The sequence below is a fragment of the Egretta garzetta genome, unplaced genomic scaffold (genome assembly GCF_000687185.1).
Source record: "Egretta garzetta isolate BGI_Z169 unplaced genomic scaffold, ASM68718v1 scaffold38, whole genome shotgun sequence".
In the NCBI taxonomy this organism is placed as follows: domain Eukaryota; kingdom Metazoa; phylum Chordata; class Aves; order Pelecaniformes; family Ardeidae; genus Egretta; species Egretta garzetta.
Window position 1 is genome coordinate 2,595,722 of NW_009260667.1, and position 26,991 is coordinate 2,622,712.

Sequence of the window (26,991 nt, forward strand, 5' to 3'; positions counted from 1 at the left end):
CCGCCTGTCGCGCCCGGAGCCGGCGGGTTGTGCGAGGGGAGCGTAGAAATCTGTGTTTCCCCGTTAAAATGGCGAAGAGCCTGTTGCCGAAAGGATGGGAATAACCCACGGGAACGCTGTGCTTCTGGCTTCTTCACGTGTCACGTTTTATTATGCCGGCTGCTTTCTCGTTACGTTAGCTAGTGAAATAAACGCATGAACCTCTTCAGCTTTGCGCTCTATATGCAAAGTGAAGTTTGGGGGTTGTGGGCTTTTTTCATGCTGGCTCTGTAAAATTCTTCTATGATTGGTGCTTATTTTTTAGGAAAAAAAAAAAAATCCATCCCGTTAATCATAAAGAGTAAGGCTTCGCTCGTGCTGCATTACTGAATTCATCTTATGTTGCATGGAGGTCTTGGTTTGCGGTGGCAAGTTCCAGGATGGAAGCCTCAGCAGGGGCTTTGCTGTCATTCTCCCCATTTCGTAGCAGCACGCTGAAGCCTTTTATCTTTGAGGTTTACTTAACATCTTTGAGGTTTACTTAACAAATTGTTTCCCCTTTCATGGTCAGAAGCTTGGTTTTCTTCCGCTTGCCCCTCCAGTTTTGTAAGTTCAGTGCTGCTCTCTTAAAATGCTGATTCCCAGTACTCAACATAGTTACTCAGATTTTTCTGGTTTTACTTAGTAAATACTGTTTCCATCAGGGAGGCTTGCGCTGAAGATTTGGTGAGTGCTACATTAATTATTACACTATTTAAGAAGTGTGTAATATTTGCTTCATCGCAGGTCTTGGATACAAAAGATGTGCAGGTGTTTAAAGTGACCGTAAATGGACAGGATGCAAAATTTGGTTTTGGAGAAAAGCACAGTTTCAAGGGGACCCCCCTGGAAATCACCTTTCCTTTTGAACTAAGAAGGTACATACTTTTGCCTGTTCCTTTAGGTGGTTTCCAAAACGCACTGTATAAACTGCTTGTCTGCCCGTATGGTCGTTGTGTAAAGCTTGCAAATTAGGGTGTTGCGTTTATTTAGTATCATCTTGTAGATGAATTTAATGTCTGGCTTTCATTAGACAGCCAAAATTTTGAGAGTCTGTACCCGTCCTCAGGTCTTAATATCATGTACACAGTGACTTGCTAAACTAAGTAGCGGAATGATGCGTAATGTATCACAATTTTTCCAGGGCTTCTCATTGATAATATTCTTTCTGCTTCAACCACCTGAGTTTTGTCATGTTCAGAATTGCTACAGAATGGCGCATATGGAGTTACAGACCCTGTTTGCCTTTCTTTTACACAAGGGCTAATCCTGCATTTCTGTAGAATTGCAGGTTACCACTATGATTAGATAGAAACATGTTTTCAAATAATAAAAGTTTTATTGTATTGACTACGCTAAGCCCAAATCCCTAAAAACTGGAACTTGCATTTTGGCAGCGTGATGGAGAATGAACTAATCATAATCTACCTCTTAAATTGCACAAATTAAAAAGTTGTTACCAAATAACACCACGTTTCTTGGCAGTTCACTACAGTTATTTTGTAATTCCGTGGTATCTCAAGTGCCAAAGCTGAAAGCTGTAATTGTATAAAAGGTTCCCTTGTTCCAATAAAATTGTATACTAAGTTGCTTCTTACTGTTTTGTTTTCAAAACTGGTTACTACCTCTACAAACTGATGTCTGGTTCCTAAATTTGTTTTTGTTCTCTGAATTAGTGCAATTTAGAAACACACATAATGTGGAAGAGAAAGGAATGTCATACAGTAGCTGTCCCTTCTGGGGAAACACTTAAGATCTGGTATGAAACTGAACAAATGAAGTCCTTCAACAAACAGGCCACAAGCAGAAACATAGACCTGTCTCATTTGTTTGACTTCCAGCTTTTTTTCTTATTGCTAGATTTCCTTGTAAGAAAAAAGCTACAAAGAGGGAGTTATGAGTCACGATCATAAGAATTTATAGTCTTGTGCAAGATACAGTTCCCCGTGTAAATATCAATAAAACACTGATAGGAAAGGGTAGGAGTTACAGCTGAAAGCCTGACTGTTCAGTAAGCCACATGCCTTATGGTTATACAAATTATTTTCTCTTTTCTTGTCAAATACGTACTTTGGAATACTGGGTGTAAACCAGGTATGTATACCTGGTCAGCTTATCTAGTGTCCAACTTCTCTGATTAGCCAACGTTTGTTCTGATTTATGGTTGGATTATTAATTCCAGAGGGTTGCATGTATAACCTGGAACTTTCCAATAACAGAAGCAAGTACTTCTGTGTGGTTTTGGTGTCAGCGATGGTTATGATATGCTTTTAAAAAAATAAGTATGAATGTGTCGGGTTTGTATGTGCCCGCTTGTTAGCAAGCTGGTACCTGTCTTGCGCGGAACTGTTAGTTTTTACTTTACACCAGTTCTGAAACCCTGAATAAAATTTGAACATTTTTTATTTCTTGTTAACCCAACTGTTGATAAGGTTTTCCAGTAATTACTGTTTTCAGTATTTATTTTTTCTCTGCTTAGGAATCATACTTAGAGAACATAACATCAGCTGCAAAATCTATTTTTTTTTATTTACAGAATACAAAAATCCTATGTTACTAAGGCATGTATGTTCTTATATAGGCTTCATACACCTTTTTGTTTGCTTACAGCAGTAGGTTTTTTATACTTACATGTACAATGTTAGATAGTTGTGACAAAACTGTATGTATGTAGCTTGTCCAAAAAAAAAAGCCCATGTTCTCCTTAAAGAGACCAGAAGTTTCTGGGTAGTAAAAGTAATAATAGAAGTTTCTTGGTACATACAACTGAAATAAACCGGATACTTTTTACTATCATAATTGAAAGGGACATGTTGTCTTTAATGTGCTACTTGTTCTTATTTTTGATGCTTTAGAGGCAGTGCTGCAGACCTATTTTCCAGAAATCTTTGCAGGGGAGTTTCAGTAGTGGTCAGGGGTTGTGTCAAAACAGCCTGACTGTATTCTTTATTACACAGGGGACAAGAAGCAATTGTCGAAATCTCTTTTGAAAGCTCTCCAAAGTCTTCAGCTCTCCAATGGTTTACTCCAGAGCAAACTGCTGGAAAGAAACACCCATTTCTCTTCAGCCAGTGTCAGGTTGAGTGGATTATTTTTTTTCTTTAAACTTGTTGCTTACATATAAAGGTAAGAGTTTCCAAAGAATTGGAGAGGAAGGCTAGTAGGGGAAAGTACAGTAGCCCATAACTTCTAATTGTGTGTGTCAAAGGTCCTAAATGAAAACACTTAATAAGTCAGGACGTTGCTGAGATTTTATTACATGTTTGAAATTTAATAATTCCAGAACAGCTTTACCCTCTCCAGTGTTCTTGTTCAATAGCATGCAGTCCTTTAGAATCAATATATGTGGCTATGGATCTGTCTTATCTACTATTACTTCTTTTAGATAAACCTTTAACTATGAACTCTACTGTAAGCTATAAGTGATAGGAAGTATTGATTTGTAGATAATGCATTCTCTGGAGGACTGTATAGATTTCCAATATAATATATTAGTTTGATTTATTTCTAGTCCTCTGCATTATAAAGATGGTTATGGTTTAGCTTTTCCTTTTTTTTTTCCTTTCCCTCTCCAGGCTATCCACTGCAGAGCCATCTTTCCGTGCCAAGACACACCTGCTGTGAAACTAACATACTATGCAGAGGTAGATGAACTTAAGTCATGTGTGTCTAACTAAAGACAACTACTACAATGGGTGAATTTTATTTTTTTTTTTTATAACTTCTGGCATGTGGCCTAAAATAAAAACCGAGAATATTGACTTCTAGCTTAATGTAAGAGCCCAAACCTTCTTGTCTTCCCTCTGGCACTCCTCTAGCTTTACCATTCTGTTTAATGTATATCATCTCTTTTTTTTTTTTTCAGTCACACGTATCTTTACTTCCAAAGGAAAAAAAAAGAAAAAAAAAAAAAGCTATAGTAGGAAAGAAATATGTTCTTAAATCAGGAAAAGCTGACAGTAAAACAACAAAGTGCTGTAAAGTAAAAGTACTTGAAATGACTCTCATATATGTGCCTTAAGTCATATTCTGGTACAGTTAGGGGATCTTTGCAGTCCTGGCAAAAATAGTCTGATTGTTTTAAGAAAACAAAAAGCAAGATGTGCAATGTGGCATTACAATTCAGTAGTCTGATGAAAGTGAAACTTTTAACTTCTGTCAGAGGTACTCCTTCTGATTAGTTAAACATTGCCAGCCTTTAAGACAAAATTTTCTGTATGCCTTATATTCTACTTGACAGGGAGGACTTAACAACAGAACAAATCTGGGCTACTCTTTTTGCTGTCTCTGCTTCTAGTATATTGCATAATCTGTATGCCAGTTGAGCTCCTCATAGTCGGGTAACCTTTCAGGTGTCTGTTCCTAAAGAGTTGGTGGCTCTCATGAGTGCAAATCGCGATGGAGAGATGCCTGACCCGGAGGACTGCAGTCGGAAGATATACCTTTTCAGTCAGAACGTAAGTGCTCCAGGCTAGCAAACAGATGCATGAGGTCTTATTCCTAACTCGTGTGGTTCACAGTCACTTCAGATACAGTTTTGATGTCATTGATAAAACACATGATGTACGATGGGTCTTTGCTACTGTAGAAATATGAGGTATTATGAACCTCCAACTCTGAAAAATCAGCCAGTAGGTGCTGGTGATGTTTACCGATCATTTTGGCATTCCCAGAAAAGCCACATTTGAGTTTCAAAAATGTTTAGCATACTCAAAGCTAGTACTGTCAAAACACTTTCTGTCTGCACTGATTCTTGGGAAATAATGCGTGGACTCGAATGCTGTGGGAATGAGTTTTGGAAAACAGGTCCTGCAAATTTTAAGCTTACCAAGATCTTAGCAGTGAAGCTGAGCATTGGAACCAATTTTTAACTTGTAGTTAGGCAAATTCTGACAATAGAGAATTTTTTTTTTTTTTTTTTAAGGTGAGAATTTTGGCTTTTATGGAAAGTATCTCCAGCTAATTGAAGACTACCATTCACAGGATGAAGTTTTATTAAGTGGTGCAGCTAGTTTAATGATTCCCGTGCTCTGAAGTGGCAGTTTCTGTTTACCCTTCTGGCATTTTTGGGTTACAGTTTTGATATTTATGGGATCTCTTGGTGAGCCTAGTTCATTTTGCTGAACAAGCAGATAAAATTAACATAAATTTAAAGAAGAAACTGTTCTAGTAAGCTGATCTGGGCTACCGAGGGACTGAATGACTGCAAGGAGGGATGGAACTGTGTGACTGGAGGAAAGGAGGGGAACTGCAGCAGCTGTTGGTTGAGTTGGCTGCTACATGAAACCTGAGAAAGGCAAGGCGGGGGGCAAATTGTTACCTTATCTGTGAGCTCTTCAGTATGCAGTGTTCTGCCCTCTCTGTAGAGCCAAAAACATTTGCCACGCTGTCTGCTGCATAAGGCTTCTATGTTGTTATGTTATCCAGAGCTGTATATTATCTGGAATAAACTGTTGATAAGTTCGGTGGACTTGTACAAGGAATAATATTTAGTCTAATTGAAATTATACTATGCTTTATAATATACAAAACCATTAGATTAATTTGTTAGAAAAGGCATGTGTTTCACTAAACAAAAAAAGTCAAATGCATCAAAAGCAAGATCTATAAATGAAAAAAGACAAATGCATTAAAAAAGACATACACATCATCTGACGTACAAACCACAAGGCTGATCTGTTAGAAAAGGGATGTTTCCTTAGACGAACAAGGCAAATGCATCAAACTCTTGGATACGTATGTATGCTGAGCTTACCTAAAACTTTTTTTTTTTTTTTTGCTCCTGCATGGCCAAGGTGGTAAGAAGTGTAGTGAAGAGCAGCTTCTGTAAAAATGAATTTATAACCCAACAACCATTGAGATCTGAAGTAATTTCAAAATTTCAGATTAGCAAATTGGGCATCAAAATGTGGGGATATATTGACAGTCTTTTAATAACTCATCTATAACACAAGTCAATGGACTTAAATATTTTCAAGAATATATTCTGAGGGTTAATATGTAAAATGAAAACACATGATACGGGTATTTTAATAAAGGTTATTGAAATAGTTTGAGGATAATGGTGGAATAAAATTTTCTGAAATGTTGTCTCCAAGTAATTATTATTTAAATTCTTACTTATATAACACTGTTTAGTCAGATAAAATGGATTCTACAGGGATAGCTGTGTTATCCCCTTTTGTTTCCAGAGCATTGGGAGAAAGCATTTCTCTATAAAGATACTGTAGCTTTGGAATTTTTTTCATTAAAGTAACAAATATTTACATTTTAATTCCAAACATGGAATTCAAAGTTATATATATTTTTATTTTGCTGAATCTTTTGTATCCATAAATGTTCTTCTGTACTTGAATTCATTAAAGCTCTTCCTGCATCCTCCTGTGTGATACAACTGCCCTTTATCTGAGCAGTATTTCTTAACTTCTCAGTTCATAAAATTTAATGGAACTGGACTTTCTTTTGAATGGTAACCAAGCCACTGGCATTCTTGTATGCTCTTATACATGCAGATTTTTTTCAAACAGAGATGATAGGTACAATTTCGTGTCCTTCGCATGATATGTCTGTGAAACAAGTAATTCTTGTAGATAAAGGAATATTATTTGCAGAGAAAAAAAAATGCCTTCATTGTAACATAAGGCAGGAAACTGGAGGAAATGTGTACTCTTCTTTATTTACATACCTTTTTGTTTTCTTGGAGTCAGTGGTGTTGATAGCTCACATTACAAGTAAGATTTCTTTTTTTTCTTGTGTTCTCCCCTAGGTTCCCATACCTTGCTACTTGATTGCTTTAGTGGTTGGAGCTTTAGAAAGCAGGTGAGTGAATCTGCATGAAGTATAAGTATTAATAATCATAATAAATCTTTAGAGTTATCTTTTTTGTTTCTTTGTCTTGTTTCTAGTTTTAAAAGGTCTTAGAGGTTCAATGAGCCTGTTTATTTGTATCAAACTGTGTGTATCTTGATTCACTCTTCCATAATTTTTTCTATAGAATATACTTTTGCTCTTAAGGAAATACCACAAAGAGTTTGGAATTGATTGGAATCACTAAGGGCTTTTTCTAGCTCAGGGAACAGTATCTTTTTCCTCAGGTAACAGGTAAGCCTCATCATGCACAACAGGCAGAAAATTATAGTTTCAGCCTCATTGCTCACCTGCACAAGGATGTGTTAATCTAGCCCATAATAATGCGTTTATATTAGGGCTTTACAGCACTTTAAAATCTGTAAGTGTGTTTCCTATTTATTAGTCCTGAACAGTGGATATGTCTGGTTTGTTTTCTAAAACTTTGCTCTAACAGTGGAGAGGAAAAAGAGACAAAGGCTCTCTTAATGAGTTTCTTCAGCAACGTGGGCTACTCATGAGCGCAGCTTAAACATACCTTCTCTGTATTAGTTTCCCATAGAATTATTTTAGTTCATAGTCTCTTAGTGGCATTTTTACTTTCAACAGAAAGATTGGCCCAAGGACACTGGTGTGGTCTGAAAAGGAGCTAGTGGATAAATCAGCCTATGAATTTGCTGAGGTGGGTAGTTAACAAAAAAAGTCTTGTAAATGAACTCTTTCGCACAGAAGAGGATCAGACTGAAGTTCAGTGTTTTGTTCATCTGTAGCTCTCTGTTCTCTACCTCCCGCCCCCAAAAATGCTGCTGTTCTATTGCAACACAGAACTACTACTGAAAATAAATATCAATACAGTCTTGTACTCATTTTGCATGTGGAACATGCCAAGGTGAAAGAGAATAAAAAATGGGTTCCATAGCTGATTTCTTGTTCAGTGTTTGTAGTCCGAAGTCACGTTAGAAACTAATGTGAATTCTTGTTTCAGACTGAAGCTATGCTGAAAATAGCAGAAGATTTATCAGGACCCTATGTATGGGGACAGTACGATTTGTTAGTCTTACCACCTTCTTTTCCTTACGGTGGTATGGAGAATCCTTGTCTTACTTTTGTAACTCCAACACTATTGGTAAGTGTAACGCTGATAAAAGTCAACTTTTCCTTACGGCTTACTTATCCATCAAGTGATGGATATTAATCCACAAACTGGATTATTCTTCCCCCTAGAAAAGAACTGTGAGTGTTCCTGCCTCCTTTGGAGTTAGGAATCATACATGAAACTTTAAGTGATATATTTTGAGGTTTACTTGAACTGACAACTGCCTTGTCTTTTTTTTTCTTTTCAGGCAGGTGATCGATCTCTTTCAAGTGTAAGTGCAAAATAGGTTCATGTCTTCAAGTAGAATACAACTTGAAGTTGTATCTTAACTTCCTTTCTAATAGATACCTGAAAACTTGGTCTCTTTTTCATTGGGGGAATTAAAAGTTAAGGCAGTAACTCAAGAAGTCTTACAAAGTGAGTTTTAGCTCTAAGTAAACTCTAGAGAACTGGAGGCATATCAATTTGGTGTAATGAACAGGTGAAAATAACATGGGTGCCTGTATGCATAGGGGGCTGACTGAAGTTAGCTGTTCAGTAGCTCTTTTCCTGTCCTATGTGTAGATATGTTTAAAAACCACAACTAAATTGATCTCATTGAAATTGTTTGTAGGGAACTTCTCTGTCTGTCTATGCACTAGAACTCACATTGCGTACCGTTTTCTTTTAAAGCAGAAATCATGAGTACTATTTGAGTAAATTCTGTTTTTCTGGAAAGTTGAGTACTCTGGATGCTGGTTTCTCTCATGTCTTTCTACTAGATTGATATACTGCCCCAAAAAAAAAAGATTGTCTCATCCCAAGAATACCAAACTATTTGACATTGATACTTCTTAATGTATCATGCATCATTATGCTTCTAGGGGTGACTGTTTTCTTTCTGTTTGATATTTTGAAACATCCCAGTACTGTAGAAATTGCTTAGGTGGGAAAGTAGTGCTAGTCCATCACTTGGCATGGATCCAGTGTTCTGAAATGTGGTTTCATAAACAAGTACCTGCACCGTGTTACCAGAGGAATTTTTTTTTGTTGATCAGTGTAGCTCTGACTTGCAAGCTGGACAGTCAAAATTATTTCTGGAGGAGGTTTGGTAGGGTGCTGTTAGTCCTCTAAATAAAATTTGTGTGGCTATGTTTACAGAGCTGTGAATGCTAACTGGCTTTGGGAATGTAGTGCAGTAAATGAGATCCCTCCCATTAGGATGTTTTTCTTTCTGTTGGGATTGGATGTTCATTTTCCAGAGGGGCCTAAACAGTAGACCTGACATTATTTTTCTGTGTTTTAGGTTATTGCTCATGAAATCTCTCACAGCTGGACAGGAAACTTGGTAACAAACAAAACATGGGAGCATTTTTGGTAGGTGTGATGTTCCATGCAATGCAAATCCTATTTTAAAATTAATCTGTAGAGAGACCAACTAAATTCATTTTGCCATTCTACCAGTGCTGACTTTATCAATGTGTTTCCAGGCTGAATGAGGGACATACTGTGTACCTGGAACGCAGGATTAGCGGTCAGTTGTTTGGGGAGCCATTCAGGCACTTTAAAGCCCTTGGAGGTTGGAGGGAACTGCAGAATGCGGTAAATATTTTTAAAGATATGATAACTTTATGTTTAAGCTTATACCTAAATAAAATAAAACTGATTTCATGTGTTTCCCACAAATAAGACCTGTCTAGTCAGCTTTCCTAACACTTTCTTATTAGAGGATGAACAACCGTGATTCCAAGGTATATGATCTCTTTCCAGGGTAATAGCTTAATATACTCGGATTAGATAAAACTTTCTGAACTCTTTTAAGCTATTCTGTAAGCATGAACATCCTTACAGACCCTTGGTTCTTCTGGGTATGGCTAAATTGCACTATTACCTGTTAGCATACTGGTAAGCAGCTGAAAGCTTGTCAAAATTATCTGCAAGCATGACCATCAGAATTTCCAGTGCCTCATGCAAGTAACTGATTATTTTTTTCCAGTGTGCTGTGTTATAATTGGGCATATTCCTAATCTGTTACTGTCTAGGAGGGTTGTTTAGTTTTGTGTTTAGGTAACACAGTTAAACTTTAGTTTTCAGATTTCCAGCCTGTGATATTTCCAGCCTGCTCGTTCAGTTTGGTGGTGCAGTTTACCTGGTTTACCATGAGTATTTCCTCATCGTGTTTTATTCTTTATACGACCCATTTAAATCAAGTAGTTTAAATAGTTTGTTAATAAAGGGATAAATATGGATAGTTTATTAGGTGCTCCTGATTGACAGACATGACAGTAATTAACTGATTTGAGACAGGTGGAGCACAGGGTGATTGATCCTAACATCTTTCTTTGATACGCAGTCAGACACAGAAAAAAGTTTGGTAAACTGTGTTTTGTGCAGATTCAGAACTTCAGGAAAAAGAATTAGGAAGAATGCATTGAAATGAGGCCATCTTAGTTTTGTATGCGTTATACCTTTATAAATAGGATTAGTAGTGATTTGCAAGAGTGCTAGTTTTCCTAGATGAATACATTTTCTTGTGTCTTTGTCACAGATAAATGCTTTTGGAGACAAAAATCCTTTAACTAACCTCATCCCTGATCTGAGTGAAGTAGATCCTGATGTTGCCTATTCCTCTGTTCCGTATGAAAAAGGCTTTGCTTTGCTTTTTTACCTTGAACAACTTCTTGGAGGACCAGGTAAGTGTTAGTCAGACTTTATATATAAATTATTTCCCATTTTAATTCAAACACTAAACCAGTTTGTTTTTTAATTATTAGATGTCTTCATTGGCTTCTTGAAGGCTTACATTCAGCAGTTTGCTTATAAGAGCATAGTAACGGACGACTGGAAGAAGTTCTTGTACTTCTACTTCAAGGATAAGGTTGGGTAGTATTTAAAACTAATTGCTTGAAACCTTAAATTATGTGAAACTAATTAAGTGAAACTAAACTGTCATAGCTCAGGAATTACCTTCTTTAAGGACCAGTTCTTTATATTTCTCTTATCCCAAGATCTTAATGTGATGTAGTCTGGCATCTTACGAAGATGGGTGTGATTTTCTCTAAAATCACACTTAAAACTGAATAAGAATTTGTGTTGCTTTGTAGGTAGATATTCTTGATAAAGTTGATTGGAACTCATGGTTTCATGCTCCGGGAATGCCACCAGTGAAGCCTACGTAAGCTGCATTCTTTTACAGTTAATCTTTTCCTTCTCCAGATCGCACATGATTTTCCAGTCATAAAGCAGTTTGTAAACAGGATGACCATCTTCTCTCACACATTTTATTAAAAAATGTCCTAGTACTATGTAGAAATTGATATAAGTGTATGTAGGAGGAAAAAATGTCACTGTTAATATTTTCAAGTTTTTATTCTTGTGGAAATTCATTTTGCTTTGAAAGTTGCCAGGAAAGATGTTTTTTTTTTTTTCTGACAGTTACAACAATGTTCTTTTTAACTATAAGCTATAATATATGTACAAGCATATATGCTCAGAAGTATTGATGATTTTAGGAGTGTGTGGCATCAAGGGATAGTGTCACCTATACACAAACTGCTTCTAACTAAAACTGAAATGTGTTTCATTATAATAGATCTTTTGTAAACTGTGTTGCAATATTTAATTGGAGCCCACAACAAACAAATGTGGAGCCATTTGAAAATAATTTCTGGGCATTCTCATACAAATATTACAGGAGCTTTTTGTTTCTGAAAGGTGATCCTTTGTTTTTTAATATTTGACAGATACGATACGACACTAGAAAATGCTTGTATTGCCTTGAGCCAAAGATGGATCAAAGTGAGTTGTTAAAGAACGCTGAGGTGTCTGTGTCTTGAAAAGCTAGTTTTCTTTGTATAAAGTGAGCCGTTCTCTTCTGAAATCTATCATTTTCTGAGAGAGAATGTATTTATGGTGGTAACATGGCTGCCAGGGATTTTCCATTTCGTAGACTAGCCTGTCATCATAGAGTCTGTGGATTTGCTGTGACTTCTGTACGTGAAGTGCTGTACATATTTTAACAAGGCACACAGCCAGCTTTTTGTTAGATGTATGTAGTAACCAAACTGGGAACATTCTCTTTTGAAACCCTGATAGTATGGCTTGATTTAAAAACACAATGCCAAAGTATCTCTACATTACTGATTATATTGTATTAGCAATAATTCCCCTGCATTCTACTGCACCTAGTATGCATTTCTCATCAAAAACTGATATACATAATCATCAGTAATTAACACCATACAATTTTCTCATAACTTTAACAATACAACTCATACAACTAATAGAGAATTCAGCGTACTTTCCTTTTGTTAGCTCTGTGGCTTTTCACTGTACTGGCACATTCTTTCTTCTTCTCAATGTTACTTTTTATAGAAAAAGTATTTGATTTTTCACTTAACTTTAACAGACAGTGGAGAAAAAAAAGATCAGTGGAGAGAAAACAAGTGATAACTGAAGTGAAGAATACCAAACGTCAGACAGTAGCTTAAGTCCCTCCCTTCCCCTTCTTGTATCATCCTGCACAAATACAAATCAGTATCTTTTTTTACGTGGAATGGCTCAATAGTAAATGCCAAACAAAAAATTACACCTGATTGTACTTTGAAATACCCATTAAAAACTTAAATAACCATTGTCTTTTAGGCACAAGAGAGTGATTTGGGCTCATTCAGCTCAGCAGACCTGAAGGAAATGTCATCTCATCAGTTGATTGAGTTCCTGGCGCTGTTGCTTCTGGAGGTAAATGCATGCCTGGGGTAACTTGACTGTGGTATCACAAAAGCAGGCACGGAAGCCCAAGTGTGCTTTGGAATTAAGTTGTCCGTTTTCTTTGAAGTTTTGCTAAAATAACCCACTCTCACCATACATAGGCACAGATGAAGGTTTTAGTAACTCCCTGAATGTGTCTGGCTCTTCAGCTAATGAGCAACATATAGAGTATTTTGCAAAACAAAATAAGCTGTAAATGAATGAAAATACTTCCAAGTTTTGAATGCTTCGGTAGTACTGGATGTGGGAATTTGCTAACATTTATTCCTTGCCCCTTCCCTAATACTATGAGAAGGTGAAAGAAATAAATACAAATATTTGTCATGGTAAGCTTTTAATTCCTTTGTAGCATTATTCTTGAATGAACCTGTTTATTTTTGAAGTATGTGACTGGAAGTGTGCCTCCGGCTTATTCTGGCTATGCCATTTCCTTTTTCAGGCTCCTCTTCCAGTGTCACATGTCAAACGAATGCAGGAAGTATATGACCTCAATGCTATAAACAATTCTGAAATAAGATTCAGGTTTGTTCTAGTATGGGCATTTTTCTAATCTTAAATGCTTTCATAAAACAAACTGTCCTGCTTCATAAGTGGTGTGAGGCATACTGTTGTATACAGCTGGTGTGGGGGTTTGGGTTTGTTTTTGTTGTTCTTGTGGGGTTTTTTGCAAGCATGCTTACCCAAGTGGTATTCTGTTACTGAATTGGGTAATTACAGTCCAGTAGAAGAACTGGAAGTGAGCAGTGGATCAGCTGTGCTGTATTGTCATCTGTCATGCTAGCAAAGGAGCATGATGACCTGATAACTTTTATTTTGGGGGTGGTATTGGATAATACTGTAGTGAGCCTCTCTGTGTCTTAAACATGCCTGAAAAGTCTTTCAGAAAAATTTAGTCAGGAACAGGTCTTCTGGGCTTACCTAATCAGTTCTTCTGCTGATGTGCCAGTGGTTTTTTTTTCAACACAAATTGGAAACATTTTTGTCACATTTTAATGCTCGCTATCACAAAGTTTTTGGCTCATCAAAAAAAAGTAAATACCAAAGGAAGTTCCTAAACAAGTAGGAAACGCTCCTAGCTAAACGGCTGGATCCTTGTGCCGTATGAATTTCTTCTGCTTTGTGTTTACACGTCATGTTTACACATGACACTTGTTAAAAAAAAGGTTTTGTTGAGGCTGTAAGTAGTCTTTACATATATCTTGAAGTATTGCATATTTTGCTATTGTTACATACTTGGATGCATTTGCAATAGTGATGGTTGTTCTGCCTTAACTAGCAGTTTCTACTAGTGTCTATTTCTTGTAACAAGATCAGTCTTATTTTTAAAACAAAACAAGCACATGCCAGTCGCTGGTGATGTTTTTGTTTGGGTTTTGTTGTTGTTTGTTTGGTTTTTAGTCACTTGATCAAATGTGACAAGCGCTACATAATTCAGCTCTAATTCTGAGTGGTGCAACCAAACACTACTGTAATATAAAAGAAATACATAGCTGCAGAAAATAGTCAGACCATTTCAGAGAAACTTTTTATAGAAAAGTCAACTTTAGGAACATGCTAGTCAGGGACGAGATCTTTTATGTTAAACTTAGCTAGAATCTCATTCTCATGATGACATAGCACTGCTCAGAGTGTTTATGGGAACAGAATCTTAAGCTAACCAACCAGCAAATGAAACCAAAAGTATACCTTTTTTTTTCCCCCCCTCACTCCCCAGATGGCTGCGCCTCTGCATCAAGTCTAGGTGGGAAGATGCTATTCCTCTGGCTCTCAAAATGGCAACGGATCAGGGGAGGATGAAGTTTACTCGACCCTTGTTCAGGTAAAAGTAATCTCCAAATTGTAGGAGCTCGCGCTGTTGGCATTTTTAGTATAAAGGAATATATAATGCTTGACATTGTACATGTATTTATGTTATGCTTTGAAGTGATACGACACGGAATTTTCTGTGTACCATGAACAAGCTTACCGTCAGAGTTGCTTTCTGATTGCTGACTTTTTTTAATAGAAAAGCTTAGTCTTCTCCTCACCTTAATGCAAGGCTTTCAAGGAACAAATAACACCTTGAGAAAATCCACGTTGTGCTAGTCTCATAAATTTTTGTAACAGTGCTTTTTTTTTTTTTTTCCTTTTTCTTTTACAGGGACCTTTACAATTTTGACAAGTGTCGAGATCTGACTGTCAAGACATTTCTGGAGCATAGAGCCTCTATGCACCCGGTCACTTCAATGCTTGTGGGCAAAGACTTGAAGCAGGATCAGTGACAAATTTACTGATGAAAGGAGAGACTGATTTCACAAACTGCTGATACGCGTGCTTGCCTATGCCATAAAACGCTCTGCTGCTTTGGTACTAATTTAGCTTAAAATGAACTTTGCAAATCAAGTTCAGTACTTTCTATTTTGCACCTCCGAGTAAAACAGCAAAATTGCTAAATCTCTGGAATTTGGAGAATGGCTTTGTTACAAGCAATTTTTAGAACACACAAAAAAGCTGTTCTGAGATGTGGTTGGTTGTCTGTCATGGAATTTAAAAACATGGACAATTAATTGGTGGATGGTATGGCTCTCTGTGCACAGCTTTCTTTTTCATAGCAAGGTGGTTGAAACTTCAAGTATCTGAAGACTGAAAAATAAATCTTTTCATTGTCTGCTTGTCTGTGTATTGATCTGTACCAAGAGTTTTTAAATAATAGTTTTGTTTTATTTACTCTTCTTGATTGTGGGAGAAATTTTTATTACGGGTCCAAGAGGACTACAAGGACCTGAATGGATCACAGCGTTGTAGTGTTAGAGCGGAATTTCTGCCCAGCCCTGTTTGTCACTGCTTTGGTACGTTAGTCAATTCTTCACATTACTCGCAACGTTTTACTTAGTTATTCCTGTCGGATCCTATGCTGTGCACCAACAGTTGTCTGAAACACTTCCTTGGTTTCTTTTTTTCTTTTTATTTTTTGCAAACCTGGGATTTTTACCAAATTTCAGATTTAATACCTTGCTATGCTTTTAGTAAAATTATTTCAACCTACTGTATGTTTTCAAAACTTCTGATTATTGCAGGGGGGACTAAAGCCCGAGTCTTTCTTTCCCCCATTTACATTTTTTAATAGTTCCATTTTTTAAGCAGTTCAGGGCACTACCCCCTTACGCTAATAGAACAACTTTGAAATAAGGTAAAAAGCAATGGAAGGGCTGCCTTTCCTTGAATTGCTGCAACACTTCAGGTCGACGGTTTAGGTGAAGCTGTTGTGAACGCTGCCATCTACAGGAGGTTTTTTGAAGTGAGGCTGAGAAGAGCTACTTTTCCTGGAAATGATCCGTTAAATTAAATCCGTTGGTATAGGCAACCCCACATGGAGCAGTAACAAAGGAAAAAAAAGAGTGCTGTTTTGGAGGAGGAAGATATCAAATACAGGTCATGGCACAAGGTTTGGATTTAATCATAGCACGTACAGTGGGAGTGGTGAGTCCGTCCATCAATTTATTTCTGGTCTGAGTTTTGATCAGTACAAGCTTTCAAGTGGGCTAAGTTACGTACTTTACCAGGAGGTTTATCTTTTCTTGCTAACAGCTCTTATGTAAATTAAGGCATGAACACAGCCCCTTGGATTTTATTGATTCAAGGCATCCCAAGTTCTTCCATTCAACTTTAACCTACGTATGTTGAAGTAGTTTAAATAAAAATAACAGAAAAATTAACTCCTAGGTGACTGAGGATCAAAAATCAGCTTAATTTTTTTCTGCGAATGTTGTGCCACTCAGCTTTTAATAAACACATAAAATACTGGCTTTTTGGGAACCAAAATAGTGTCATTTCCTTGTGGGTAAAGAACTTGGAGGCTTCTTGCGTTAAGGACCTAACGAGCCATTCATTCTCTTCTTGCTACTCCTCTGAATGAGCGATAGCGCTGAGAAGAATTTTTCTGTATTTCAGATTAGGAATTCGAGCTGTTACTCTCATTCACTCCCAAAATCTAATTGGGCTTCTGCTACAGCAACACGGGAATGAACAGAGATTCTCTTGGGCAAGGCTGTGGTAGGAGGAGGGGGTGGCTGGTGTTAACAGGTTCTGGTTCAAGCTATCAGACTGCAAGGGAAACTCCTGTTCTTTGGTTTTGAAATACTTTATGTTACTAGTTTCGGAGTAACATTTTGTCATAAAAGCCCATATATCGTATATGGCGATTCGGCAGTTGGGAGTTCATCCTGATTTCTTGCCGTCAGAGCTAGGGAAAAAAAAAAAAGAAGTGGCATGCATGGTTTTCGCGAGCATTGTCCTGCTCTGCTGGGGCAATGTCTCCCTCACACGGACTTCCACCCATGGGTCTCAAAATCCCCTACAATAATTCACCCCGGGTAAGCGTGCTTTATAGCAGTCCCTTTGGCTGAGAACGGTGGTGTGGGGAGCACGGACCAGGGGCGGTGTTACTGTTTTGTCTTTAAAGACAAAGGTATTTTCAGTTTCTGTGTGGGCATGGTCATTGCTGAACTTTATTTTGGCACCATTTTAACAGGTATTTCTCCACATCTTTTCCGCTTTGCATCTGCCTGCAAGAGAGGCGTGGTATTACTCTGATTCATTTATCTGTTCTTGCTACATAAACTCCAGCTCTGAGGTTTTAATTTCCTGATGTGATCTTCGGGCAAAAAATTCCTGTGGTAATAGGGTTGGGGTTTTTTGCCTTTCCATGAAAAGGGTGTGCTCCCTGGGTTTGCTTTGATTGGATGAAGCCAGCTGGATACATTGATCTCGCTTATTTACAAAGGTGGGGATTTTGGGGGGTGGATTTTTGCCTCTATCTGATTGCAACACTGGACTCCAGCTAGACACTGGTCTTCAGGCCATCGTGTGGTAAATGTAAGGCTGCTGCACGCTGCAGGCCACCTCAGTCAAGGAACAATTTTGGAGAGAAAGCATGCCGAGATACACGGTGCATGTCCGAGGAGAATGGCTGGCTGTGCCATGCCTAAACTGCACGAACACAATCGGGTGGCTGGGAAAGGAAGCTGTGAGACGGTACATGAAAAACAAACCCGACAACGGGGGCTTTGCCTCAGTGGAAGAAGTAAAATTTTACATTCGAAGGTGCAAGGGACTTGGCTTGCTGGATCTTGATGATACAGTGGAGGATGCTCTAGAGGACAACGAATTTGTTGAAGTTGGTAAGCAAAACCTTAAGCAATGCGTGGCAGAGTGACCACGTTGGCACCTGAGTCCGCAAACTCTCGTTTAGTTTATCTAAAATTGCGTCTGTGTGTCTATGATTTTTATGGGAAAATACCAAAATGCACCCTTAGATTTAGGTCTAGAACTAGCTAAGGCATAGAAACTACAAGATTCTATATACCTCATTTTTATATGATATCGTATAGGCTATGTGATTGTCTGGGATATGGAGCGTGTGTCCAAGGGTTGGGAGGCTCTTTTGCCTTTAGAGTACCTTAAATAAACTACATAGTCCCTTGTTATTTTCCTAGAAGCATACAGATATATTTAGCGCTGATAACTGCAAATTAGAATTCTTACTGATGTATATTGCACTGAATAACAAGTTATTTTATATGTAAATACAATTTAATCCCGCTCATGTTTATTTACATATTTCTTCTAGTTATAGAAGGAGATATCAAGTCTCCAGATTTCATACCATCTCAGCCAGAAGGAGTTCATTTGTATCCTTTTTTGAGCATCTTGTGAACTTTTTTATAAATCCAGATTTATCATTTCCTAGATTTCTCTGTTCCTTTAGTGCTCCTTCCTTTTTAAAACACATTACCAGCTGTAATCAAATGGTCGCCACCTGTGAAATCCTGTCCACCCTTTATTTTCCTTTACAGAACTTTCAGATACAGCAAATACCGAGAACCAGAAGAGGTAGGAGTCACCAATGATTTTACAACTCGGTAACAAATCCTGCTACTCACCCGAACGTGCTGAGAGTTCGGCCACTGCAGCACTCAGGAGAGCAGGGGCTGTTAGATTGGCTGGGTCTAAGAATCTAAATTATAATGTGCTTACTATGATTTTGGTAGCGAGTCCCTGTCTTACAAATGAGCATGAGCAAGCATTGCTGAGTTTTGACTTTATTTTTTTTTTATTCTGATTATTAAGCAACTTTATACATGTCCCAAACTAAAAGGTGGTTCTTTGGTATAGTATATTTCTTTAGATGGCAACAGCTTAACAACGAAGGACTTGGTCAATTTAGGAAAGGGGCTCTACAAGATAAAGGTAAAGATCCTGAATAAACATGGCTAAAATTACATCTTTATCTTTCTACAATTAAATGTAAATAATGATAGATAAACTTGTATTTAAACTACATTGTAGCTCACACCTGAAGCTGAAGCTAAAGTCAAACAATCACGAGAAGTGATTGAAAGGATTGTAAAGGAACAGACGGGTAAATATTTTTACCTCTAACTATTAATTGTTTAGAAACCTGTATCGGGTTCCCTCCTTAACCAGCAGTGTACGTTTCTTGCAGTTGTTTATGGAATCACCACAGGGTTTGGGAAGTTTGCCAGGACTGTCATCCCAAACAGCAAGCTGAGGTAAGCTGTGTGCACAGCTTTCTCCGTCCTTTCTTTACAGGAAAGGAAGAAGGAAGGAGCAGTTCGACCCTGTACACCTGCACTCTGTGGTTAGTGAGGGCTGCTCCAGTAGTTCCCTTTGCCTTGTGCAAAACAAAACCTGACAAGACGTATTTGGGGTTTTATAGATATTTTTCTTTTCCACAGGGAGCTTCAGGTGAACTTGGTTCGTTCGCATTCTGCAGGTAATAAGAAATCGCTTGGTTGTTTTTCCTTTTCTGCCACTGTTTGTAGTGGGTTAGTAACTGAGAAGGTTACTGTTCCAGGTGTGGGGAAACCTTTGAGCCCAGAGAGGTCTCGAATGCTGTTGGCGCTGAGGATCAATGTCCTAGCAAAAGGATACAGTGGAATATCCCTAGAAACGCTCCAGCAAGTTATCGAAGCATTTAATGGTAAGAAGATGTTTAAAGAAATCCCCCCTTTCCCTTTTTTTTTTTTTTCTTTTAATTGTTTCATTAAAGGGTGAGGCTCAGTGGATTGAGATATGGATGTTGGTCTTTTGACTTGGTAGTTGTGAGACATCAGGACCAAAGTTCAGCTATGACCAGTCCTGTAGAAGATCATGGCTGAAGACCATTCCTGTGTTGAAGAACATGGGGTTGTGAGCAGAAGTGACAGGCAAGGCTGAGAGAAAGGAATGCAACAGGTCGAAGTTTGGGAAATGAGCCTCTGAGAAGTCAAGTAATTAGTTCAAGACTAAGCTTGCCTGAGCGCCTGACTCTGACTCTGGGCAAGCTCTTCTACAAAGGCTCAAGTCTCTATCTTTTGTCTGTCCCGTCACATGTGTCACCATCTTTTGGGATGCCAGGATTTTTGGGTGGGGCTGTTACCATGTAGAAAACTGCATATGTTGGTGTTTGTCAGGCAGACCCGCTTGATCGTCAGCCTGTTTTTGTGAGCAGACCCTCTGAGACCTACACAAGTGCTCACGAGCAAGGGCTACAAGGCAGCCGGGCAGAAGGCCGTGGCTGGTCAGCAGCTCATGTGGCCACAGCTGTCAAAGCAGCAAAAGCTGAGTGGTGGGTGAAGGAGCTGCAATGCAGTGTTTAACTCTGCAAAAGAAAAGAAACAGACTGGTCCCTTCCCTGCTTTTTCCGCAGTTACCTGGGGTCCATTCCTTCATTTCCACGCTTTCACTGCTCAGAGTGCTGGGGTGAGAGGCAGAGGGCTCAAAGATGGTTTGTAGGAGTTACCCAGTGTTTAGTGGAGTGAGAAGGAAAGAGGGAGGTTTGTCCGCACCAGGTGGTCACCCTGCAATGGAGACCTGAGAGGAGTTGACATTCTACCCACCTGGCTGTGTGGCTGTAGATGCAATCACCCTGGGCAGTGCTCCTCAAACTCCAAAACTAAATGCAGAATTAAATGCAGAAGGGAATTGATTTCCTTGAACTGCAGCTAGCCTGCGAGCAAGGGCAAATCCCAGTCTGCACAAGAGCAGTGCTGGTGGTGCCATGGACCATGACTGCAGGATGTTGCTGTGACCCCACTCACATGCTGCCTTCTCTGTCATACAAGGAGTATATGGAGGGGAAGCTCTAACAGGGGTCGTTTTTGTTTTCTTTCTAGTGTCCTGCCTTCCTTATATCCCTGAGAAAGGGACAGTTGGAGCCAGCGGAGACTTGGCCCCCCTCTCTCACCTTGCTCTGGGATTAATTGGAGAGGGAAAGATGTGGTCCCCAAAGAGTGGCTGGGCTGATGCTAAATATGTAAGACTCGTGCAGCTGATTGCTTTTTTTCTGCTTGCTGGCTCATTTGCCAAATTGCATGTAGCTTTGAGAGAAAGAGAGCTTTTGTTCAGATTAATAACAGGTAAAAGTCTTTGGATTTTTTGTACCAGTTTGAATTGGGACTAGATTGCCTTTAGCAACTGATCCTCTACCTTGAGGATGGTGGATCCATGAGAATGGAATGACTGACCCACATGTGACTGGAGAAAGTATGAATATGCAGCTTGTTTTTAAGTGTCCTGGTTTCGGCTGGGATAGAGTTAATTTTCTTCCTAGTAGCTGGCATGGTGCTATGTTTTGGATTTAGTACCAGAAGAATGTTGATAACATGATGGTGTTTGAGTTGTTGGTGAGCAGTGCTAACACCAGTCAAGGACTTTTCAGCTTCCCCTGCTCTGCCAGGTGCATGAGAAGCTGGGAGGGGGCACAGCCAGGACAGCTGACCCCAACTGGCCAACGGGGTATCCCAGACCATGTGACACCATGCTCAGTATATAAACTGGGGGGAGGTGGCTTGGGGGGCAGAGAACTGCTGCTGAGGGACAGGCTGGGCATCGGTCAGCGGGTGGTGAGCAATTGCATTGTGCATCACTTGTTTTGTATGTTCTTTTATCATTAATATTATTATAATTATTATTACCATTAATTACTACTTTCCCTTCCTTTTCTCTCCTATTAAACTGTCTTTATTTCAACCCATGAATTTTACTTTTTTTTCCTCCCAGTTCTCTCGCCCATCCCACTGGGGAGTGGGGCTAGTGAGCAAATAGACGTGTGGTGTTTAGCTGCCTGCTGGGTTAAACCACATTAAGTCCTAAAGAAATATCATGCCATGATATTGCAATACCAGGTACTACAGTGATGACAGTTAGAACCCAGAGAGAGGGACAGGATGTGATATCAGCTTGGAAAGAACTGTTCCTACATCTTCAGCTCCATAAACATCAACACTGTTCCGACAAACTCAAGATCACCTCTCAAATTCAAAACTTCAAATGCTGAGAGTAACTGGAAATCTTTTGGAGGCAGGAACTTATCAGTAAATTTTCTACTGATTTTATAATGGCTTTAAATGAATACACAGGTTTGGACATTTCATTTTTGATATATTAACTAGGGTTATAGGAAACCTTTATAGTATCCTCCTTTACAAGACAGAAGCTTTACAATGGAATTAATTTTTAATTGTTATTCTGTCACTAATACATTGGAAGATTGATCTAGTGTTGAATGTCTCCAAGTCTGGCCCCTCCGGAGTCTTTCATGGTTGTTTGTCCTGCTCCACCTATCACTCCAATCCATGACTATTTGAACACCAGACTTATTTGTGGATTGATAGCTGTACCATCACTGTAGGCTGGAGAGGAAGGAGCAGTGTGTCGTGGACCTTCAGGACCAGAAGTTACGGTTTTACACCTCTGAGATGTGTTACCTCTTCAGTTGGAAAAGTTGAGAGGACTCTAATCAGAATCAAGGTTATACCTTTCCTCCATTTCCCACAAGAGCAATTGCTCTGTGGAGTAGACGTGTATAAGATAAACTGAGTAGGACTCCTCCTGTCATTGGAGATTTTCTACAGAAAGGGTTAGGGAATCATTTATGAAGGAATAGTTTATGCCAAGCCAAACCTGCTATGAGGCAGGGCGTAGGCAGAACTACCTTCCCAAGGTGTTTCCAGCCTTCTCTCCTACTACTCTCTCCCACCAGCTAATACATGGTAGATGTTAATGGGCTGTGACAGCATCTCACTTCATTGATTACCTTGTCATTAAACTCCTTCACAGGTCCTGGAAGCCCATGGTCTGAGACCAATTACCTTGAAACCAAAAGAGGTAATAAAGTATAATGATGGCAGCTAATGAAAAACAAGCATAGTCAATCACTAGTTGTTTAGCAATTAAACAAATTAACAATTTAAGCCTGAAATGAATTAAAGGTTATTTTAAATCAAGCTCCATAATTATATTAATGAAGAATGATCAGAAGTGGGATTCACCTCTCCTAGTGTCACCCTATTTGACTTGAAATGTCAAATCCAAGCTTGATGTTTGGATTGGCTCTGTGGTGGGTGACAAGAAGTGGGCATCTTGCGAAAACACTTTACATCATCCTGAAACAGCTGTCTAAGAAGCCCCCTCAAGGTGCCTATCTGCCCTTTGAACATAACAGGATCTCAGATGACTGACTTGAACCAGGTATCTGACTTCTAGATCATTAAAACTAGGTGAGATGAATCTCGCTCCACATATTGAAGGTTACATGGGAACACAACAGATTTGAGGGCTGTGAGCTCTCCAATAAGGGGCCTCAATAGCAGTAGAACAGCACCAGGAGCAAGAAGCCAAATCCGGTGTCTCCTAAAGGCAAATGGAAGGCTCCAATGGGCCTCATGTTTGTTTAGAGCAAACATAAAGCTAGTTTTAACTGAACTCAATAAATCTTTTAAAGCAGTTATAGCTTCTAATGCTCTTTTAATTCTCCACTTCCTTATTATGATTGGGTTTTGTACCCCCCGTGCTCATTCTTTGGTTTAACTAATAACTTAAGAAGAAATGAATAAAAATAACATTCCACTTCTGAAGAACCGGAAAAGAATACAGTTTTCCTGTACGTTTTCTTGCTTAAGCTTGAAGTAACAAGAAATAAACCTCTTGCTTGGAACTACTGGAGCACAAGGGTGCCTATAATGACTTAGTAGGTTCATAGCCATTGGCAATTTATGTAGCAAAGGTGCCCAGTCAAGCTGGGCATTTTATGATTTCAGGACAATGCAGGAAGCTGAGCAAAGGCCTTTAACTCATTCATATGAGAAGGAGGATTATCACAGAGACAGGGAATTATCACAGCGTGTGGAATAGCTGCAAGGAATTTGCTTAACATCTGCTCTCTCTTTGAAGGGTCTGGCTCTCATCAACGGGACACAAATGATCACCTCGCTGGGATGTGAAGCGGTCGAAAGAGCCGCTGCTATCGCTAGACAAGCTGACATAATCGCCGCCCTTACACTTGAAGTCTTGAAGGGCACAACAAGGGCCTTTGACACTGGTGGGTACTGGGCCTTTCCTGTCAGTCTGCTTAACAGCCGTTGACAGGAGAAGCAAACTCTAACAGTCTAACTTGTTTCACTAGATATCCACGCAGTGCGCCCACATCGAGGGCAGGCTGAAGTGGCATTTCGATTCAGGTCCCTTCTAGATTCTGACCATCATCCATCAGAAATAGCAGGTGAACAATTTTAACCTTCACCCTTTCAGGTTACGCAGGTCCAGCTGGGTCTTTCAGCAGTAGCCTGCTTTTGCATGAGGAATATTTGGGGTTTTTCCTCCCTTGTTCCTTCTAGAGAGCCATAGATTCTGTGACCGAGTTCAGGACGCGTACACGATGCGCTGCTGCCCTCAGGTAAAAACTGGCTTTTATTTCCTTTCATAGCACTAGATAAATGATGATGAAGTTCCCACATCAAAACTACTGTCAACTATGTACCGCCTGACGCCGCTAGAGGAAGTGGCAAAATGCTTCTCCCTCACTTCAAAGTTAGTATTAATGGAGACGTGTAATTCACTGATCCCATGCACGCACCCATCGGGCAGCGTGCGACGAAGCTGTGTTCAGATCCAAAAGAGGCCAAGTGTCAGAAGCAGGGGGAAGGTGCTGCTTTCTACTCTTGCAGGCTGTGCAGGGCATTTGCTCTGCACTGATGCTAAGACCGTGAACTGAGGAAAGGTGTCTCCAGAAGCAGACAGGGTGATAGGTTTTTCATCTATCTGTAGTATCTCTAATATGCTGGAGGAACTCGACTCCCTGAGTTTTAACACGAGCAAAGATATTAAATCAGTGGAATTAATGAAAGTTAATTAATGACAGTTTTTGTTTTCTGCAGGGGCTTTGTAAGCTTACTTCTCTCCTCATAACACTTCTGCCACTGAATAAGTATCTTATCTTCCATTTCGGGTAAACCAACCCAAAGAAGTAACGAATTACATATTTGGGTTACCCTTCTAGCAATACTGTCATAATAATAGTAAATACAGTCTTTCGGGTGTCTAGGATGGGCGATGTCCCATAGTGATGCTCCCGATTTTAAGAGCAAATACAAGACCATCTTCATATGCAGATGTAGAGACTGGGGTGATGGGAAAGAGGGTGCCTGCAGCTCAGTCAGCATCCTGAAGATGAACTAAGTGTTGATACTAAGCTCAGGTGCTAATGTCTTTTGTTCTAGGTCCACGGAGTTGTAAATGATACAATCGCTTTTGTGAAGGACATCATGACAACTGAAATCAACAGTGCCACGGACAACCCTGTATCTTTTTGATGACTTTATTTCTAAGTAAAATTTTGCTTGGCCTTTTTTTATCCTTTTCTTCTGCATAATTATTTGCGTAGGAGGCAAAAAAGTTGTAACTGGCTTCAGTCAATAACCACCATTTGTTGCAACAGCAACCTCTTCCTTTCCCCACGTCTGCACTGGTGCATGCAAGTGTGTGTCTGGCCAAGGAAACCACATATGCATGCAGTTTAGCACATGTTAAATGTTTCCTAGATGAGATTCTATGTGTTTATAATGAATATGTAGATAGGTGGGACTTGGCAACCAAATGGACGTGGATGGATGGTGGCTTGTCATACGAAGCATCTGTGGGTGCAGCATGAGTGATATGTGCGCTATAGAGCAAGATTTGCACTCAGTCGAGGAAGGCAGACAAAACACATGTGGCTGGTAAGGCTCATTGTGGCTCAGCCTGGTAAACTCTGGGCACAGTTCTGGCATTAGCGCTGAGCAAGGCTGGATTCCCCTCGGCAGTATAATGATGCTGTAGGTAATTCAATCCCATCCATAGCTGATGCCATATGTAACGTCCCATCCATAGCTGATAAGCGTTACTGCTTGTGACCTGTCTAAAACTGTATCTGCCATGGAGAGAATCAGCCAAGGAAGTGCGAAACTATGCTGGGATCTGAACACAAGGGTTTCTTTGCACCTCTCCCCACCCCGATCAAAGACCTCGTTTTATGTCGTTTATTTGAAAAAACAGGAGGATTGAGATTGGGTCTTCATTTTCTGAAAAGTGAACATGCAGATGTAATATGTGCTTGCAAATAAAAGCTTACTAGCACAAGCATTCCTTCTGATTACTGACAGATATCTGTCACGTAAACTGTATTTCACTCATGTTTGTGCCTTAACTTCTCCTTAAAGATGGTGTTTGCTGAGAGAGCAGAGACCATTTCTGGAGGCAATTTTCATGGTGAATATCCTGCAAAGGTAATTAAGCATTTGGAGAAAGAAAAAAAATAATTTTAGTTTCTGTTTTGTTTTTTTGTTTGTTTGTTTCTGTCATCTGGTTTAATGAGATCTTCTACAGGCTCTAGACTATTTGGCAATTGGTGTGCATGAACTTGCTGCAATCAGTGAACGAAGAATTGAGAGGCTCTGCAACCCCTCACTCAGTGAACTGCCTGCGTTTTTAGTCACTGAAGGAGGTCTGAACTCTGGCTTCATGATTGCGCACTGCACAGCAGCTGCCCTGGGTGAGTGCTTGAGCAATACCACCAAGAGAGCAAGCTAGAAGGACCAATTTATATCAAGGCAGTTGTAATTCAATAGTAGATACAAAGGAATCTTGCTCCTGTTTTCCATCTCTTCTCCACGTGCTTTGTGCTGTCTGGGTGAAAAGTTGGAGCGTTGAGCGCAGCTGCAATTATTTGAGCTCGGGTTTCTTCATTCTGCACTGATCCATGGGCGTGTTTAGCGCTCTGAGCATGCAAACACTCAGGCGGACTTTGGTGGGAATGCTTGCCTGCTTGCATCTTCGTGGGATTGGCAGGGAGCACTCTGATTCACAGAGTCACCAACGCGAGAGCTCTGGTTGAAATCAGTGACAGCTCCATCCCCCAGAGCCTGCAAACCACCTCAGGTAGGGCTGTAATCAATAGCAAAGACTGAAGGCAAAGAAAAATTCAT

The 26,991-nt window shown here is 39.5% G+C and overlaps 2 protein-coding genes across 2 annotated transcripts in view; both read left to right on the forward strand.

The window, feature by feature from the left end:
* The window catches only part of LTA4H (leukotriene A4 hydrolase), a 32,446-nt gene extending 16,799 nt beyond the window's left edge, over positions 1 to 15,647 (forward strand). Inside the window, exons 2-19 of the mRNA XM_035900996.1 lie at positions 637 to 896; positions 2,976 to 3,096; positions 3,594 to 3,662; positions 4,371 to 4,475; positions 6,785 to 6,837; positions 7,474 to 7,546; positions 7,850 to 7,990; positions 8,208 to 8,231; positions 9,246 to 9,316; positions 9,430 to 9,541; positions 10,488 to 10,632; positions 10,714 to 10,817; positions 11,044 to 11,114; positions 11,683 to 11,737; positions 12,584 to 12,679; positions 13,149 to 13,231; positions 14,424 to 14,528; positions 14,850 to 15,647. Coding sequence (XP_035756889.1) covers positions 637 to 896; positions 2,976 to 3,096; positions 3,594 to 3,662; positions 4,371 to 4,475; positions 6,785 to 6,837; positions 7,474 to 7,546; positions 7,850 to 7,990; positions 8,208 to 8,231; positions 9,246 to 9,316; positions 9,430 to 9,541; positions 10,488 to 10,632; positions 10,714 to 10,817; positions 11,044 to 11,114; positions 11,683 to 11,737; positions 12,584 to 12,679; positions 13,149 to 13,231; positions 14,424 to 14,528; positions 14,850 to 14,970 — 1,809 coding nt within the window. The 3' untranslated portion in view covers positions 14,971 to 15,647. The remainder of the gene's footprint in view (positions 1 to 636; positions 897 to 2,975; positions 3,097 to 3,593; positions 3,663 to 4,370; positions 4,476 to 6,784; positions 6,838 to 7,473; positions 7,547 to 7,849; positions 7,991 to 8,207; positions 8,232 to 9,245; positions 9,317 to 9,429; positions 9,542 to 10,487; positions 10,633 to 10,713; positions 10,818 to 11,043; positions 11,115 to 11,682; positions 11,738 to 12,583; positions 12,680 to 13,148; positions 13,232 to 14,423; positions 14,529 to 14,849) is intronic.
* Positions 15,648 to 17,621: 1,974 nt separating this feature from the next.
* The window catches only part of HAL (histidine ammonia-lyase), a 14,732-nt gene continuing 5,362 nt past the window's right edge, over positions 17,622 to 26,991 (forward strand). The window contains exons 1-16 of the mRNA XM_009645602.2: positions 17,622 to 17,868; positions 18,318 to 18,378; positions 18,553 to 18,580; positions 18,863 to 18,937; positions 19,037 to 19,109; positions 19,194 to 19,260; positions 19,447 to 19,484; positions 19,566 to 19,691; positions 20,866 to 21,005; positions 22,811 to 22,858; positions 23,924 to 24,071; positions 24,156 to 24,251; positions 24,367 to 24,425; positions 25,249 to 25,329; positions 26,227 to 26,292; positions 26,393 to 26,558. Of these exons, the coding sequence (XP_009643897.1) occupies positions 17,622 to 17,868; positions 18,318 to 18,378; positions 18,553 to 18,580; positions 18,863 to 18,937; positions 19,037 to 19,109; positions 19,194 to 19,260; positions 19,447 to 19,484; positions 19,566 to 19,691; positions 20,866 to 21,005; positions 22,811 to 22,858; positions 23,924 to 24,071; positions 24,156 to 24,251; positions 24,367 to 24,425; positions 25,249 to 25,329; positions 26,227 to 26,292; positions 26,393 to 26,558 (1,519 nt within the window). The remainder of the gene's footprint in view (positions 17,869 to 18,317; positions 18,379 to 18,552; positions 18,581 to 18,862; positions 18,938 to 19,036; positions 19,110 to 19,193; positions 19,261 to 19,446; positions 19,485 to 19,565; positions 19,692 to 20,865; positions 21,006 to 22,810; positions 22,859 to 23,923; positions 24,072 to 24,155; positions 24,252 to 24,366; positions 24,426 to 25,248; positions 25,330 to 26,226; positions 26,293 to 26,392; positions 26,559 to 26,991) is intronic.